This window comes from Argiope bruennichi, chromosome 7, assembly GCF_947563725.1.
Source record: "Argiope bruennichi chromosome 7, qqArgBrue1.1, whole genome shotgun sequence".
NCBI lineage: Eukaryota > Metazoa > Arthropoda > Arachnida > Araneae > Araneidae > Argiope > Argiope bruennichi.
This window is the reverse complement of record NC_079157.1, coordinates 64,997,829-65,018,103: the sequence shown is the minus strand read 5'-3', so window position 1 is coordinate 65,018,103 and position 20,275 is coordinate 64,997,829. Positions and strand designations below refer to the sequence as shown.

Below are 20,275 nucleotides of genomic sequence, written 5' to 3'. Positions count from 1 at the left end.
GAGAACGACTTAGCTACACACACGTCACAATCCTTAAAAGTAATGTAATCGTCAAAAACTATAATTCGAGATTTTGACGAATTTAGACGTTTCATGCCTCACTGAGTCTGAAAAACACATTTTGGGAATTATATCTGTCTGTCCATCTGTAAACACGATAATTCCAAAAACCACATTTTTGAAATCGTGTTTCACAGATAGATAGGACGGCAGAGAGACATAATACGATAACTCAAAACGCTTTGACCTAGATAGATGAAATACACCACTTTTGTGGATTTCTTTTAAATTTTGAACGAAATCCAATTAAAGGAAATTGTCTGTTTGGTTGTTCGAATACAAGCGATCAAGATAACTACGAAACGTAATCTAACAAAGGGACCATATGTATAAACTTAAAGACGCGTGCCTTCGCATGCATATAAATGTACAATCTGAAAAACGCAATAGCTGAAATAAATTGAATATTGTATGCCATCTTGTGATTATACCATGATTATACCCGGTATACCATGTAAGGTATTTATATTCATGCAAAAGAATTAATTGTCAAAAAATCACAAGATAAATTCAGTAAAAATGCTAAATTTAAGCCAAAATTCTATATTTTGTAGTTATTATTTCCAAGTGCTATGCTAGGCAAGCACTTGAAAGATGCTCCCCAAGATCTTCAATTTTATATGGTGTGGGGGGGGGAGCGTAACACTTTCATTAGAAAATATGAAGGAAACTTTTGAAAAGACTACTCCAAGTGATTTAAAACTTCATTGAAATGAAAAGCGCCTAATCATATATATTAAAAAACAGACACAATACCAATGCATTTCCATTAAAATCCTTATCTTTTTCTTTGCAGTGTGGTTAGGATCACTGAGTGTCAGTTTGGGTCTTTTCCTGTCACCGCTTATCGTGGCCTTCTGTCGAAGAAAAAGTACGCGCTTGACCGCTGTCTTCGGTGGATTGACCGCTGCCCTGGGATGTCTCTTCACTTCCTTTGCTTCTCAGATGCATCAGGTACTTCATGAAACCTTTGCTTTTATATATTTACTGCTTTGTTTAAGCACAGAAAATAATAGGCCTTGTTTAATCCGGTACGATTTTTTCACATGGGCACAGCCTATTGTGAACTGGGACGTTTGCGAATCTCATATAATATTTTTTTGTTTTTGTTTTTTTTAAAGAAAAATTTAAATTTTCAAATAATTGGATTCTATAATTAAATTAATGTTATTTTTGTGTATTAAATTATGGAAATTTCAATTCCTTCAAAATACAAATTTTAATACTAAAGATATTAATTAAAACAGAACGTGATATAAAACGATGCTTAATATTCTTATTCGACCGCAGTAAAAATTATTGGTTCTTTACATACACACACACACACACAAAAAAAAAAAATGGTGTGGCTTTCTGATTTAAAGGGTATCAGTTATTTCTAAATGTATATTCTAAACCTCCGGAATGCCCAATCACATATTCATTGGCAGACCTTTCAGGTTTATAAATTATTTATATTCTTTTTCTAAATTGCAATTCATTCTTAAATCGCTAAATCGTTATTTAATTTCAAAATTAAAAAGATTTGGGAACAGGAAGCAATAAAAAAAACGAGTAATAACAATAAACACATTTTAAAATATTATTATTATTTTTTTTTATCTATAATATATATTGCTTGTTACACTAAAGGATACTGCACGGGTAGCAGAATAAAAATTACAAGGAGATGCTTAAAGAATTTGGCAATAACAGACAATGAATGATATTCTAATACTTGCACTGAAGAAAAACATTTTAAAATGAAATATGTTTTAATTTCAATATACATGATAATGTCTGATAAAGGGGGTCCCAAAATTAACGCAAGATTTGAATTTGCGACTATTCATGAAGTGAAGTGTTGGCAACTCTATTAAAAAAAAAACAATTTGACAGACGATAGCTTAGGGTTAGTAATAGAGCGTTACACTACAGAACAACGTGTGTTTTCATTGTTGAAGAAATTAAAAAAAAAAAAAAAAAAAAAAATGAAAGTCTAGCTGCCACAGTTTGAAAATTTGAGAATTGGCCCCCTAGATCGCGTGATTTAACACCATTGGATTTCTTTTTATGGGGTTATTTGAAGTCAAAGGTCTATGCCAACAAGCCCACAAGCACGCGTGCGTTGAAAGAGGAAATTCAACGCTTTATCAACGAAATTCAACTACATTTATTCAAAATGGTCACGAAAATTTTTACAAAAAAGTGCGTATGTACCAACAAAGCCGTGGAGCCCATTTGCCCTATTTGTTATTCTATACATAACTCTATCCTGAGTACTTTACGATTCAATAAATATATAACAATATTAAGAAAAAGAAACTGTGTTTTTTTTATTTAATTCAAATATTACGTTAACACGTTGTTCTATCGTGTAACGCTCCGTTTATACTACCCTAAACTATCAGCAGTAAATGTTTTTTAAATAGGGTTGCCAGTTTTTAACTACATGAATGGAGGCAAATTCAAACGTTGCGTTAATTCTGGGACACCCTGTATTTACCAGGTGCTGGAATGAACCTGTATGATATTTTGTATTTTAACGATACCCACACCCATTTTGTACACAATTGATTAGATAATGCCTTTTCACAAACAGCAGTGGAAAATATATTGGTCCCTCCAAAATATCTCAATCAAACACTTGGCTATTAGCCCTTGTAATGTCTTGATCTAGACTGATCAAATAAGGAAGCAGAATTTCCAGACAATTCTTTATTTTACAGACCTATATATACAAAAGAACAACTTGTTCTAATCTTGGTTAAATAAATAGTTATTTTCACCTGTAGTAGGAGACACAACAGTCGAAGTTGAAGGTTTTCTTAAAACTCAGTTCTCCATTACTGAGAAAGGGAACTCACAGGTTGTTAGTCAACAATACCACTTCAGGGGTAGTTCTCCGGACTCCGAACTCGTGGGCGTAGTCCAACAGTCTGCCTCCAATTCGTTTCTTCTCTTCTCCCCCCCCCAAAAAAAATCTTTGCACTTTGTTTCGGCGACAATCTCCGCCTCTTAATTTACATTGGTCATTTGAGCTCTCTTTCGGCCAAACGGGGTTTAGCAATATGCTCCCTCAGCGACGCCAATAGATCGTGGGAAGGTCCGTTTAGTGAAGCACCTTTCATAACCGACTATTCTGGAACACGGAGTTATCATAGTCTTTTCACAATGAGATACATTTAGCATCCAGATGTTTGGACACTCCTTTCTCTTTGAAGGTACTATCAATATCTCTTGGACGAGGAATTCCCACATGTGGCCTTTCACTGTAGTCGCTAATGAACAGATGCGAGACCACCCAGGTGAAAAGATCCACCATCTGGCCATCTCGAGGAGTTCAGTCATTAACAGCGACGACACAGCTGGCTGTAAATGTCTTATCAGTAATGTGAAACCGTGAATGTTAAAACCCTGGAAGAAATGTACGGATTCAAATCTCACAAACCTACGAATACGAGGGGGTAAAAATGTCGTTTCAAAGCTAAATCCAAATTAAAATCAATAACAGAATCAGAATCCAAAAGTCTAAGTTAAAAAAAAACTATTCAATTTATAGTTTCCCGTAAAAAAAAGGAAAAAAAAAAAAAAGGAAAAAAAAGGAATTTACCTTTCAGCCATGAATTTGCAGATCTGAAAAAAGCATAATTAATGGTTTCAATTTTATGATTAGTTACTAAATAGATTGACTCCATAAAACAAAAAATGGAAAAAATTTGAATAAGATAATACATTTTGTTTTTTTTAAATCCCATTTAAAATTTAAATTCAAATAAAATTGTAAAATATTTCATAGAAGATGTAGCTTTTATTTAACGGATTAGAAAATATATAAAATAGCAAATCCTTGGAATTATTTTTATTATTAAATTTTTGCTGTGACTGTTCGAGTGAATCGATTTGGTAAGTGAAAAGAAGATATTAAATCAAACTCATTCTTGCATCAGATTCATTATTTTTTAATCCACATCCTTGTTTTTAATCTCATTAATTTCAACATAATTGCATAATTTCCTAAAAACAATTATGATTAACATTAAAACGATTGTTCAATTATCCACAAGTATATTTATTTCTGCGACAGTTGGATTCAAGGTATAATTAACTAATTTCTTTCACTTATTTATTATGATGAAAGAACAATGAAAATGTTATACTATTTACAAGGTATTTATCAGCATATATACGGAGGCATAAACTGGGATGCATTATTTACTGCAATGTGCGTTAGTGGATTTATGTAAGCGTATGGTGTTAAGTAAATTGATGTCTGAAATCTATACTTATATAAAGCTCAATGTGTGTGTGTGTGTGTGTGTTTGTTGGCGCTCTACAGGACAGACTGTTGGACCTACAGCTACCAAATTTGGTACATGTATACCTTGGAGGTCGGGAATGTGCACCTGTGACCTCTTTTTTTAAATTTTTAATTAGAATTTTAATTATTAATTGAAAACTAACTTTCCCGCCAAAAAAATCTTTTCATTTTCCCCACCGCCAAATGAGTAGGGCCTCAGCTTTTCCCCCCACACTAATGAGGCTAGGCTTAACATTTTTTGGCCGATTATTTCAAACTATTCTGTTTATTTTCTTAATGTTTGATGCATTTAAAATTAAACATTTAATGAATCGATCTACTCATGATGAATCTGACAAAATTTTGTTCACAAATTCTTGAGATATTACATAAATTAAGAAACATATTCTTTAGTGCCCATAAAGTTTAAACGCTAAGCGACTCTATTTTCAGTAATCATATTATAAAAAAAATGGTATGTTTCAGTAAAAAATATTATTATATTAATTGCAGATTAATCCTGTCCACTTTATTTTAAAGCATAAATTTTACGGGAGCTAACAGAAAATTAGTGAGATACATATTACGTTACGACTGAAGGCCTTTATAATATTATGAGTGAATTATATGTCTATCGAAATTTGAAGTTTTAAAATATTTTGATGAAGAAGCTATTAAAGTAGGAATTGCATAAAATATTTCATTATTAAAATTTTAACAAACATTAAGATTGGCGAACCGGCTGGTCGCCAAAGGCGGCTAGTAAATAATAATTTTTATTCGATATAAACTGGTCTCGATCGTTATTACTATAAATCAAAAACATTATGAGTATATTACGTTTTTTTGAAATTGACATAAAAAATTAAAACAAGGTGAGATAATTAATGTGCCTTGTGAATAACTTAGTTAAAAATCATAACTTCCGAAGATGGTTTCTTTCTTGATACATTTATCATTGCTTTAGATATTTTATTATTCCTTGAAATCATTTTTTTTTTTTTCAAAAGGATCCAATTTGGAATAACACGACAAAACTTTCCTTTGATGAAATTGATTAGAATACTTGAAAATGAACGAATGAGAAAACATATTCTAAAGTAATAGCATACAAATATTTAATAATTAATGACAAATAGGTAATTGATGAGGAATATATCAGTTTTGCACATTTTTCTCTGCTTTCAGGAAACGTCTTAAAATCACTTTTGAAGTTTATATTTGTGACAGGGAAAAAAATCTGAATTAGTTCATGATTCTTTGACATTCACAACATTAATGACGCATTACATTTTAAAAAACTAAAGCATTTGATGATTGCAGAAAAAAATGACAAACATATCTTCTCTTTTTTTATTCCTTCATATTTTTTTTCAATAGGTGTTCCTAAGTTACGGCTTCGTCATGGCACTGGGTCTGAGTTTGGCTCGAGTAACATCGTCTCTCATGATTGGTCAGTATTTCAAGAGAAGGCGGGAAAAAGTAGAAGCCATCGTCACATCGGGTACAGGTTGCGGAGTCATCATCTTCTCGTACAGTTTTGCAAAGATCATCAAGTATGAATGTTACTTTAAACTTATGATCTGCTTTCGTTTCCATTGAAATAGTGTGTACAAATATTTGCTGTTCAGTTTATTTCAATCCAGAAATCTGGATTTCAATTACACTCGTATGTTTTTACATGCAAAAAAAGAATAGGTATAACAGGCTTTAACACTTAAAATTAATCAGCTTGCCACATCTCTGTAGGTGCTATTTCTCGGACACATGTTTAATACTTTTTCGTCAACTAATTTTCGCTTATGTTAAAAGGTTACATGCATGTATTTTGCAAAATATATAACTGGCCTTTTAAAAAGGAAAATAAAAAATAAAACAAAAATTTGTGTTTTAATTTGTTTACCAAAGCCTTATAATGGCAATTTTCAAATCCATTGTTTACTGTGCCATATTAAAAATTCCTTTTCCAAGCATTAACTATGCACTTTTTTTTTAACTCATATAATCTTATTTAATAAGATAAAATTTAAAAATCTGGAAACAAATAACAAATTTTTATTAAAATCGAAACAATTTTTTAAGTTTTTCAAGCTCAGTTTTTTTTTCAAGCTCTAGTGGCTTTTCTGGAATAAAATAAAAATAATAAATAAGAGAAATTCTATCCCAGCAATGTAAATATGAAATAATGTACAAATAAAATGTACATATATACTATATGTTTAAATATAATAATGTACAAAAATATACTACATGTTCAAATATAATAATGTACAAATATAATGTACAGATAAAATGTACAAAGTTTCATTTCAAACTAGAGATATAAATAATAATTATGCATTGTCAGTTTCAAAAGTTGAGTCAAAACAGATAAAATACTAGAGAACTATTACACGATGATATAAAATGAACGTTGTTGAAAGGAAAGGATTGGCCAACATGAAAGAGAAAAATATTCAAAATATTAGTTGTTTTTGTTGTTACTTACGGCACTTTATATGTCCGCTGGCAGATCTGTCAGCGATTTAAGCCGAGTGAGCGTCTCTTGTTTTTTCAATAGCGCCACCTAGAGCCAAGAGTGTGACTTAGCTACTTCATGCATCACATTGGCTTGCACAACCTCTTTTTACAGGGAGGCACATTCACACACCTCACAGATAGAACACAGAAGAAGAACAACCATGCCCGAAACTGGACTCGAACCCGAAACGCCCAGATCACCAGGAAGACGCGCTACCCCTATGCCAGAACGCCGGCAAAATTGTATTTAGTATTCACTGAAAATAAAATATCACTATTTCAGAGTCGTCCAGGTACTGATGCGACATTGAATAAAATATGTTTTGAACAAAGGAATAGTAAAAAAAGACGTGTAAAGAAATAGAAAAGAGCAAGGTAATGAAGAATTTCTTAAAAATTCGGAAGTGAAAGAACCGTAACAATCCTATAAACAGCTGGTTAAATTATATTGAAAGATATATTTTCAAAGTTCTACTGAAAATCTTAACAATGATCTTTACTGGCATTGTTTAACAATCCCTTTTTGATGATTTCTTGCTGACTCGGAAATATGGTAATCAAATTCAGTTTTACAACTTAAAGAGGGGAAAAAATGGAATCATTTTAACAGTATGTATAAACAAGTTTTGTGAAACTTCCATAATTAGAGCCGAAATTCAGAACTTGGGATATATATTGAAATGAATGAAGCTGGAAACGCGAAACATACATACACCATTTCGTATTAATGTAAGTGCGTTACTAAGAGCAATAAATAGATTTCTTTTACATCAATAAAATTGATAAACTTTTTCCATTAAATCAAAATCCCAGAGAGAATGTCTATGTTGTTGTAGATGTATAATTAGATACCACTAGTGCCTCAATGAGGGCAAGACAAAAAAAATTTCTCACGTACCATTATTAATAACTTACTGAGTGTAAATGGCATTTGGTGCATGGTATATTTTTCACATTCTCATTATAATTGGCATTATAAAGTGGCGTAATGCACTATTGTTTGATCTCTGTGGAGTTCCTTTGAGTAGATGTCTGTACCTAGTGGCTTAGCGAGGGCTAATGACTCCTGGGTCAAAGTAATTATTTTTGCACCCTCATCAAATTTTCTTTAAAAAGTGGCATAAAAAGCATTAGTATTTTGTTTTAAAACCTTCTATAAAGCAGATAGTAGCTGCTTTGGTGTATTTGTAGTAGTTTTTTTCTATTCCTTGCTGACCTCTGTTTATACCTCTTTGGTCCCTTTACTACGTCACTGGCTCCTCATATTGGTAGAAACTGATATCGTAAATCCCAGCCATAGCTAACTCCAGCACATTTCATGAAAATAATTTTAGTGAAAATATTTTTAGCGTCTCCGATACAGAATATTAATTTAAATTGATTATTGATAAGTGTGAGAGAAGCACAACTTTTATATATTTATTACAACTGCGAAAGAGGGATCAATTTTGCCTTCCGCATTTCTTTCAGAATCTTGGGTTGGAGACTGGGTCTTCACGCTGTCACAGGGCTGGCGGTGATTCCTTTCTTCGTGGGCATCTGCTATCGCTCTGCGTCCCTCTACCATCCCCAGCGGCGTGCCATTCTGCATCTCAAGAACCAGCGCAAGAAGATCAAGGACAAGTCCGGAGTGTCGGATAAACCTCCTTTCTTCGACTGGGCGCCCCTCAAAAACGGATCCATCCTGGTTAGCATGCTCTCAGCTGCGATATGTGCGTTTGGTCTCTACTCGCCATTTTTCCACCTCGTGAGTATATTTTGAAATTCTTGACGGTTGGACAACGCATGGATAGCATGAATGGCAATTGTTAACTGTTTTGACATTTTTATTCAGTCATTTTAAAAACTTTTTATAATTTTCTGAAGCAAGATTAAAAGTAAGCATAAAACATACTACCATACGCAATAATGAACTTTAAACAATCACAATTCGGGTGGATCCTAGTACAGCCCATCTCTTGGCGTCTTTTTGTATTCTCGCCAAACGAGTGGCGATAACGTCTCCAATTAGGCAACCTAGACGGATTTTTTTTATTTTATTTTAATTTTAATTATTTTTATTTTATTTATTTTATTTTTATTTCAATTATTTTATTTTTATTTATTTTTATTTTTATTTATTTTTATTTTTATTATTTATTTATTTATTTTATTATTTATTTATTTATTTATTTTATTATTTATTTATTTATTTATTTATTATATTTATTATTATTTCTGGCCTTCAAGTATCGTTTTTTAATTGAATAATAATAATAATAATAATAGCAAATATTCAATTAGTAGTCAACTTGGCGAGATTTCAAATAAGTCGCCAAGAGGTGGGCCCATCTAGGATTTTACCCAAAATTCAAAACAATAAATAATGTTGTTCAACGCTTGAGATATTGAAAGTTTGTAGACTTTGAAGTATATTTATAATACCTAAAAATTCTTTATTTCTACATTTTTGTTCAATTGGTGCTTTGAGACAGCCCTTAAAGACGTTGGAAATTGGAAAATAGTTGTTTCATTGGTGTAGGCAATGCAAAAGGAAGGAAGTATGGATAGATGCATCTAATGCCTGTTTTAGGGGGTATTGAGAAGACGAAATATAACTATATTCATTTCACTTTTTTACTTTAATGTAACGTGGGAGTGGAAGAAAGAATACTGTATGATGGGTGCTATATACGTTTATTACACCATCATTGAATTCAACATTAAATGCTTTGGTTGAAATTTCAATTTTCTTTTTTTCTTTAATGTTGCTTTCTTTGCTGAAACCAAAGGATCATTATCATTGGTGGATTATTACCACTGGTATCCGCGAAACTTTCTCATATTCTCCCTAATAAAGGTGTTCTCTCAGAGAATGCCTTGCATGGCATTGGCGTACAATAGTCACAAAATATTAACTGTTGGTCTTAACTTAGCATTTTTACTGAATCTATCCTGTAACCGTTGGCGAGATTTTTGGCGATTAATCTATAGCATGCAGTTAATAGTAGCCGTTTTTCCCGACGGATTGAAGTAAAAATTTGACATGGAACTACAAATCCCATACAAAATTCAATATATTTCAGTCATTAAGTTATCAATGACTGAAATAGTACAATTTCTGGTAGTACAGACAGACAGATAGCCAATTCCTTGTAGGAATTATCTTAAAATTTGAAAGACTTTTGATGTTAATTTTGTTCACTGAATTTCATCTACCTAAGCTCTAATATAGTTGTGTTAATTTATATACGAGCAGCCACATAGACAAACTTCCTTTGAGTATTGGCTCCAAATTTGATGGAAATCTATAAATTTGGTATAAGAGCCATGTACCAAATTTCATCTATCTATATGAAAGTGTTTTTTAGTTTTCTTTGTCACAGTCAGACAAAGAGGCGGAAATTTTCAAAAAATGTGTTTTTCGAATTGAGGGTGATCTAAAACGTGAAAATTCGTCAAAACTCGAGTTCGAATCTTTTGATGAATACTATATTTTATCTATACTGCATATACGAGAAAGATTTATTGATTTAAGAGGGGTACTCTGTAAACAGAATTGATAAGTAAAGGTTTCTGAAAAGTATTACAATTTTAAAACCATCGGGAGTTTTCCCCCTGAAACTTTCTCGCACATTCTTCAAGTAAGGTCTTATTTCCCTTTCTTCCGCTTAAAATTATAAATCATGAGTAAGACCGCAAATGCCTTGCATGATATTGGTGAACGATAGTCAGGAAATAAAGATATTTGATGTGAATAAAATATTTTTATTGAATCTATCGTATGAATAGGTACTTAGAACGCCTTTTCGCCGACCGAATGGAGCCAAAATTTGGCATGCAAGTACAGCTGGGGTCACAAGATACCAAATTTCACTGCTTTAAATCATTGCGTTTACATGCATGCGGGAGTACTAACAACAGATGATCGGTTCTTTGATAAATTTGTTCGAAATATGCAAACATGTATATTTTAGAAGCTAAAACTATGAGCCAAATTTTATCTATCTAACCTTTTTCATTTTAAAGTTATTGATTTTGCTTTTAAGAGAAAAAGCAGGCAAACAAATTTCCTGAGAATGGATTTCTTTTAATAGTTGATAAAAATCTACAAGTTTGGTAGAGGATTCATATACCATATCTGATCCATCTAACTCAAAGACTTTTTAAGATATCAAGTTCACAGACAGATATAATGCCAAAGAGGGGCACAAGGAGTCTGAAACATGGAGATTCGTCAAAATCTTCAACTCTGATTTTTTTTTTTTTTATAGGATCACGATACTTCTTCTTTACTTCGTGTTCGATAAAGGAAAAATATATAAAAAAAGTCTTCGCCTTTAACAGATCTAGGTGAAAGGCGATAGAATAGCAACTTAACCCTTTAAAGGACCATTTTTTTCTAGTCATATTATGTTAAAATATATTTAGGCTTGAAATTAGAATAAGAAAAGGGATTCATTTAGCTTATTAGATAAATTTAATTTGATTAATTAATTAATAATTAGATAACAAATCAAGACACATCATTTTGTCTGAGATAAAGAACTGAAGCTTCTAAGATTCTGTCTTTCTAAAAAAATGTGTCAGAACTTATGCCAACATACATAATTCCATACAAAAAATGATAAATTTGGTGGGGAGCATACTTCCCACGGCCTAGAAAGAGTTAAATAATATAAAACTAGAAAGCTTATTGTGCCCTAATCTCGAGGGTAAAATTTTAATTATTGCTGTCCGAGAAAAACATCCCACGCAACTATTTTACAAGTAGGTACACAAGATTTTCGAAAAACAGATGTTACATCAAAATATTGCTTTATCATGATTTTGTTTTTACATCAAAATAGAAAGAAAGGCGGTCAAATGATAGATCCCGAATCTTGAGATTGCAAATCGCAGGTTTTTCGTTTCAAGATCCGATGTCAATGGGACTTAGTGCTCAATTAATCGGATGTGATGGGTTGAATGCTCTCGCGCTGGTGCGGAGCAAAAGTTTCGACAATGAGGGTCATTTGAATACTATTCAAAATTACGAAAGCCCTCCCAAAAATGCTCTTGTCTAACATTAAAATAAGACAATAATCTTTCAAATAAAATTATTGAAAAAACTTCAGCAAATATTGTATAATTGTATGCCAAATAATATCTCAAATATCTGAGGGCAGGGCAATAAGACGAAATTTTAGTTATTTCCTCATAAATATTGTATGGCAATCAAATGAATTATGCTCCCACCAAAGTGGACCTGCGGACCATCCGCGCGTCTAGCACGCAGTGACAAAAACAGATCCCCAATCGATCTGTGACCCTAAAGGGGTGACGGCGTTAAGTTTTACGGCAATCCTTCGGCGCCAGACACGGATTATTATGACCGTGTGACGTCAAGGAAGAAAATCTAATCGCTGACTAGAGCGAATCTCACGTCGGTACAAGATAAATATGCATGTCTTGCTCCCCGCTTTGTCCAGGTTCGGCATAAGTTTTGATGTGTCTTTTTAATAGACTTTCTTGGCGTTGTTATTGAACTGGGAATAGTCTTCACGGCTATGAGCGTAAAATTAGGGCGAAGTTACTTTATAAGACTTACCTGATATTTCCTAAAATAGCATTGTGTAGAGCTACAGATTGTAACTTTTCTTTTTTGTGTTTATATTTCTCCCCCACCCCACCCCTTTTCTTAAGAGTTTTGACTTTTTTATATATGAAAAATAAAAAGTATCTTCAATTTAAAAATATTTGACTTCGAGATTTTTATGAATTTGTAAGTATTAAAACTCTTCAGAAACACACTCACAAACGCGCGCACGCACGCACGCACACGCACACACCCTTAACTATATCTATATATTAATTCGATATTCATATACATATGTGCGTAAAATATTATCTAATATCCACAGCATCTAATTGTTGGAAAAAACTGCTACAAAATGGATTTTCGACTTTTTTTTTTTTTTTTTCTTACTGTACGATGAAATTAAATACAAAATAAACCATATTGTGAAAAAATTGTCTAAAAAATTTTTTTTCAATATCTTGCAAATAAACAAATTTGCTTGGGTTTTTTGTTCGTTTGTTTAATTGGAAAAATCCATTACTTTTTTTTTATAAAAATCAGAATTTGACTGCATTTATATCTTCAACATTGTCAGATTAAATTAATTTAGATTGTGATTAATGAAACTTGACAGTGAATCTAAAAACTTAGGAAAGGTTTATAGAAATTTTATATAGCCGCTTTAGTGACCAGTTTGATGACTCAAACTACTTGTTTTCCTAACTATAATCCATTAATGCAGAATGCAGTTATATAAACTTTCACCTTGTTATATCATAAGATTGAGAAATACAAATTTAATGAAACCAGTTTACAAATTACTGCAAGTACAAATAAAAAAACTGTATATACTGCGTAATAAAAGCAGAAGCGTTCTACTGTGGAATTAATGATTAGAGAAAATAATTTTAACAATAGGAAACGTATGCGATTGAATGGTTCGATAGAACAATGAAATTTGTTTGAATTTTATCAAAACAATAAGAATTTTCAAACGAATTGTGTAGCAAATTAAACTTAATAAAAGATTTTAAAAAATGTACGGAAATAGAACGTATAATTTAAATATTTTTTTTAAATATAGTTTTAAGGAAAAACATAATTTTTGTGAAATATAGCTGAAAAAGAGTAAGTACTTAATTCATTTTTAATTAATACATATTGTTACAAATTTGTAATTTTGCTACTCGGCCATGAATAGTGTCATCGTGAGAAAGACCCTTTGTAAGATCTGTCCTGTGCGTCAATGACCTGTGAGCTTGGCGACCATTTGGCGACTTGGCGACGAATTTGGCGAGTTTGGCGACTAAATGGATACTACTGGAAAGTTCGAGAACTTTCACGATCCATCCACTAAGACCCGAGATACAGCCAGGTACGCCCTGATTGGTCTGCAGATTCCAGCCCCGCCTAACGGAACTATAAAAGACAGGCAATCTGAATCTGAAGAGGAAGTCAGGGAGACGGACGTCCTGATAGCAGATGCTCAAGCAACCTTTCAACGAGCAGCTCAGGAAGAAATCGTAGAATTATGGTAGTAGGCTTTAAAGGTGATGATGATGATTTACGCTCTTCCCCCAGGGGAAGTAATCACTCCTACAAACACACTCCACCTTTGGGAAAGGACAACATGTCAAGGAATGTTGCAAATCCCAGAAAAAGTAGCTATGATATCAACAAAGAATTACAAGAACATTTGGAATTTATGGAGACCGTTACGACTAATGCAAAGAATAAAAGAATAGAGGAATTACGAAAATTAAAGAAAACCACCGACGACAATTACCCCAACTTTGAAATCGATCTAGCCGTAAATGAAGTTAAACATATGGAAGTTGACAATCCATCCCAAGCCAAACACAAAATTGATGATGATAACACAGAAACCTTCCAACAAGTTAACCCCAAAAAAGCAGCTAAGATCAAGAAAATTGAGGAAAATGTTGAAAACATGGACACATCCAACAGATATGAAGTACTTAGCGAAAACCAAGAAAAATCAAATAATAGGCCCGCGGCAATAAATATGAAAATATCAAGCAAATACAATATTACGCTCCAAGAAATCCATAGGAAATTCCCCCAAACAGAAAACAAACTCATCAGAAATATGATCGCAATCCACCCAGCAACCGAAGATGAGAGAACCCAAATCATAGAACTTTTAACAGAAAAACAAGAAGAATATATCTTATCAGAACACCAAGATGAAAGACCCTTAAAAGTTATTCTTAAAGGACTCCCAATTAACGCAGACAAAGAGGAAATTAAAAAAGGATTCGAAGAAAGAAATTACGTTATCAACAGAATCTCCCAACTTAGAAATTACAAACTGCAGTCCCTATATCCCATATTCCTGCTGGAAGTCAAGAAAACTAAAAATGCCATCAGCATATACAATGAAAAATCCCTCCTCCACCTAAAAATCAAGATTGAAAGCTACCAACGAAAATCAACTGCAACAATGTGTTACAACTGTGCAGGGTTCTACCACTCCGCTAGAAATTGTAGATTAGCACCCAAGTGCATCAAATGCGGTGGCAAACATGCAACAAGAAACTGTAATATCTCTGAAAAGATCATGGATCCAGTATGCGTTAACTGTAATGAAACTGGTCACACAGCTGCCTGGAAAGGATGTTCCAAATTCCCCAAACTGACAACTAATAATGGAAGACCCTCTTATGCAGAAATGATGAAGAAAAACCTTAGAAAACAAGACCCTCAACCCATCCCCCCACCACGAAAACAGAACACGGAGCCCACTTTGACAGCGGCCGAAGAACTCCCTTCTCTCCTAGAAACCCTCCAAATACTTAAAGGCCTCAGAGAAATACTGAAAGAATTCCCAAAACTAATTGAAGCAGCCAAACTCGCAAAGAAAACTGAAAATAAAGAAGAAAAAAAGATGATAATCCTGAACGCACTGATCGGCTAAGTCCCACCAAAAGTAAAGTCAATCCTCTGCAATATCCCAGCTTTCTGATTGGTCACCTACGTACAATAGTTTATCCCTCACCGAGCTCCGAAAACCCTCTGCATCACCCTCTCCTACTCGACTGACAACCTGCTTTCCTATTGGCCGAGACAACTCTCCCACTCTCCCTCACCTCCAAAGACCAAATTTTCGCTGAAGATGCCACTTGCTCTCCTTCCACCATCGAGTCAAGACCCATCACAGTTATCATGGCAAAATACTAAAAGTCAAGTTTCTACCAGTTATGTCATTTAAGGGGATAGTCCTACTCCAAGGACGGGTACCCCGATAAGCTTTCATCGAGATCGAGATCTGAAGAGGAAGTCGTGTGTATCGGAAGAAGTTGTGTGGATCGTCAAAAGTTGTGTGTGTGTGAAAGTGGTCGGAGTCGCCGACGAGTAAAAAGGTCTTGGAGGATTAGACAGCAAGAAAGCTGCTGAACTATAGCAATTAAATGTGTTGCGCTATTGCAATTGATTAGCGGTATTTGTTGTAGAAGAAAAATTTTGTAACAATATTAATGACCTTTTAGACTTTAAATGGTTGGCAGAGATTTTCTTTTTGTCTTGGATAGCACGTGTATTAAATTTCGTCAAAATCAAACAAAACTGACTCTCAACATAGAATTCCAAAATTATTTGATCATCACCACATATGCATCTAAATCGCAATTTATCACTTCTATCGCAGACCTTTCAAACACTTAATCCTTTAGATATCGTATTCATCCTATTACTTCCATCTTTATAACCGAAGCCTTAGCAATCTATCTAGTCATTCATAAGCTCAAAATTCCAAAAAAAAAAAAAAAAATCTTTTGTTGTTAACAGATAGTTGTTCTTCTTCTTCAATTTTATGTAAAGATGTAGTGATAACTGTACTTATAACTTAACATTCAATTAATTAGAAGCGATTTATTCTACAATGTCATTTATAGTCAATATATCAATACTTGTTGTTGTGGTTTCTGATGGCACTTGCCCTGGACAAGCCTGCTGATTTCGAATTTAGCGATTTTAAGCCGAGAGAGAGCGTCTCTTGTTTTTGTAGCGCCAACTAGGGCCAAGAGTATGATTTTACTACTCACGCATCACATTCGCTTGCGCAGCAACTTTTTGCAGGGGAAGGGGCACATTCACACATATCACAGATAAGGAACAGCCATGCCTGAACCGGGACTCGGACCCAGGACGCCCAGACCACGGAGAAGATGAGCTACCCCTACGCCAGAACGCCTGCATATCAATATTTATTCTACTGTATCATTATCCATATAACATCAATTATTATAATAACGATCACCATTAATAATACCAATAGTTAACACCAATAAATAATTATTAAATTCTTGATAGTTTTTTTAAACATGCACAAGTAAAAAAATTGTCTGAAAAATAAACTAAAAGAATTCATAGTCACGCGATATCTATATTATTTCCATAAACAAAATAAGGCATGGACAAGCCTTCTAATTTCGAATTCAGCGATTTTAAGCCAAGAGAGAGCGTCTCTTGTTTTTGCAGCGCCAACTAGGACGATTTTGCTACTCACACATCACATTCGCTTGCACAGCAACTTTTTACAGGGGGGGGGGGCATTCACACACCTCACAGATAAAGAATAGCCATGCCCGAACCGGGACTCGGACCCCAGATTACGGAGAAGATGCGCTACCCCTACACCAGAACGCCTGCATATCAATATTTATTCTACAATATCATTATCCATATAACATCAATTATTATAATAACGATCACCATTAATATTACCAATAGTTAACACAAATAAATAATTATTAAATTCTTAAGAGTTTTTTTAAACATGCACAAGAAAAAAAAATTGTCTGAAAAATAAACTAAAAGAATTCATAGTCACGCGATATCTATATTATTTCCATAAACAAAATAAGGCATGGACAAGCCTTCTAATTTCGAATTCAGCGATTTTAAGCCAAGAGAGAGCGTCTCTTGTTTTTGCAGCGCCAACTAGGGCGATTTTGCTACTCACACATCACATTCGCTTGCACAGCAACCTTTTACGGGGGGGGGGCATTCACACACCTCACAGATAAAGAATAGCCATGCCCGAACCGGGATTACGGAGAAGATGCGCTACCCCTACACCAGAACACCTGCATATCAATATTTATTCTACAATATCATTATCCATATAACATCAATTATTATAATAACGATCACCATTAATATTACCAATAGTTAACACAAATAAATAATTATTAAATTCTTAAGAGTTTTTTTAAACATGCACAAGAAAAAAAAATTGTCTGAAAAATAAAAGAATTCATAGTCACGCGATATCTATATTATTTCCATAAACAAAATAAGGCATGGACAAGCCTTCTAATTTCGAATTCAGCGATTTTAAGCCAAGAGAGAGCGTCTCTTGTTTTTGCAGCGCCAACTAGGGCGATTTTGCTACTCACACATCACATTCGCTTGCACAGCAACCTTTTACGGGGGGGGGGGCATTCACACACCTCACAGATAAAGAATAGCCATGCCCGAACCGGGATTACGGAGAAGATGCGCTACCCCTACACCAGAACACCTGCATATCAATATTTATTCTACAATATCATTATCCATATAACATCAATTATTATAATAACGATCACCATTAATATTACCAATAGTTAACACAAATAAATAATTATTAAATTCTTAAGAGTTTTTTTAAACATGCACAAGAAAAAAAAATTGTCTGAAAAATAAACTAAAAGAATTCATAGTCACGCGATATCTATATTATTTCCATAAACAAAATAAGGCATGGACAAGCCTTCTAATTTCGAATTCAGCGATTTTAAGCCAAGTGAGAGCGTCTCTTGTTTTTGCAGCGCCAACTACGGCGATTTTGCTACTCACGCATCACATTCGCTTGCACAGCAACCTTTTACGGGGGGGGGGGGCATTCACACACCTCACAGATAAAGAATAGCCATGCCCGAACCGGGATTACGGAGAAGAAGCGCTACCCCTACGCCAGAACGCCTGCATATCAATATTTATATCAATTTTATATCCATATTTATTCTACAATATCATTATCCATATAACATCAATTATTATAATAACGACCCCCATTAATAATACCAATAAATAATTATTAAATTCTTAATAGTTTTTTTAAACATGCACAAGAAAAAAAAATTTATCTGAACAATAAACTAAAAGACTTCATAGTCACGCGACATCTATATTATATCTATAAACAAAATAGGTAATCAAAATTCATTCACTTGGGAGAAATATATAACATAATCTTATGAAACTAGACAGCCAGATTTGCACTATGTGTATTTCAATTCTTTCTATTAAAACAGCGGAGATATTCCTTACGAATATCTTTTCTGTAAAAAAGGATAATGAGATATCCTTCAGTGAAATGACCTCAAGGGACATTGTTTCTCAGTAATGCAATAACGGAGAACGTTCGAGACAAAAATATCTAGTTAGGGAAGATATAGAGCCGACATTACATTATTTTGCCTATCCATAGGGATACTCGAGAGCAATATTAGTGGAAAATATATATCCGGAGTCGAGCAGTTTTGTAAAATGAAAACACGGTTCTTCGGAAAGGGTATGAATATCAAAGACCCACCGGATTCTAAAAATACCACGGTTTCCAGAAAATATTTTTGGTCGTTTTTGTTTCACTTCGGTTTTTTTCTTCTTCTTCTTCTTTTTTTTTTTTTTTTTGTAGTTTGCATAATATCAGATGACATGTATGTTTTGGATTTTGAAACGAAATATCTTCGGAGCAGAATTTTATCTGCATTAAAAATAGAATGTTTCTTTAATGTGTTACTGTTCCTTAATTTATAAGCGACGGTTTGAAACTTGATTTGATATGTTAGATTTCTGACTTTTTTTTAAAAAAAAGTTAAGTGAGGGATGTTTTGGGATGATGCCCGTAATTATCAGACAGCGGGCATCCTCCTCTTTAAACTTTCATATTTAATGAGTGAGCATGGGGTACATGACACCCGACTTTAGATACTCAGAGCCACATAAGTCGGGTGTCTTTTGAATTGAAGGTCTTGATCTCAAAGTTGGGACTTTCTCTCCGAATAAATACAGTTTGCGGAAAAGGAAGACTTGTTCAGATGTATTTTCATCTAATTTTATTTCCGATTAATCGACTTTGGTCACCGACTCATTCGCCGGTGTTATTATTTATATTTAATGTTAGTTAAATCTTTAAATATAACTTCATGCCCATGATTCTTCAAACTGCCAGGCCTTCAGAACTGGAGGGTGTCATGTTCCAGATCCAACTCCACCGAATAACCGTTGTGTAAGCAGGTCTGATGCACGTTAAAGTTAAGAGAGGATTTATCAGCTCAGGTGTCGTCCTCGTCATCTGACCGTGACTCAAAATTACCAGATCAGTACCAAAACAGCCCTAGTGTTGCTTTAAAACGGGCCGTTAATATAACTGAACTGATTCAAATTGTCAAACATTAAAACCGAATTATTTTAATTCTTTTACTTGAATATTGTTTATTTTGTACATGAATTTTTTTAATGTTGACCAGACTCATAAAATCATACTGCTATCAAAAATATATATACCCGGTTTATCTATCTTCTGAAATTCAAGTAATGTACATTTCTTTTTTTATTCAAACTATTTGTCTTATAAATTGTGCAGATATTTAGCAGAATCCTTCTGCTTTAACTCTTTAAAGGGCCATTTTTTTCTAGTCATATTATGTTCAAATATTTTTTGGCTTGAAATTAGAATAAGAAAAGGGATTCATTTAGCTTATTAGATAAATTTAATTTGATTAATTAATTAATTTGGTTAATTAATAATTAAGTGACAAATCAAGACACATCATTTTGTCTGAGATAAAGAATTGAAGCATCCAAGT

At 33.4% G+C, this 20,275-nt stretch overlaps 1 protein-coding gene across 1 annotated transcript in view; it reads left to right on the top strand.

Moving 5' to 3' along the window:
- The window catches only part of LOC129974829 (monocarboxylate transporter 12-like), a 296,075-nt gene that overhangs the window by 209,574 nt on the left and 66,226 nt on the right, over positions 1-20,275 (top strand). The window contains exons 2-4 of the mRNA XM_056087594.1: positions 857-1,014; positions 5,720-5,895; positions 8,330-8,606. Coding sequence (XP_055943569.1) covers positions 857-1,014; positions 5,720-5,895; positions 8,330-8,606 — 611 coding nt within the window. The remainder of the gene's footprint in view (positions 1-856; positions 1,015-5,719; positions 5,896-8,329; positions 8,607-20,275) is intronic.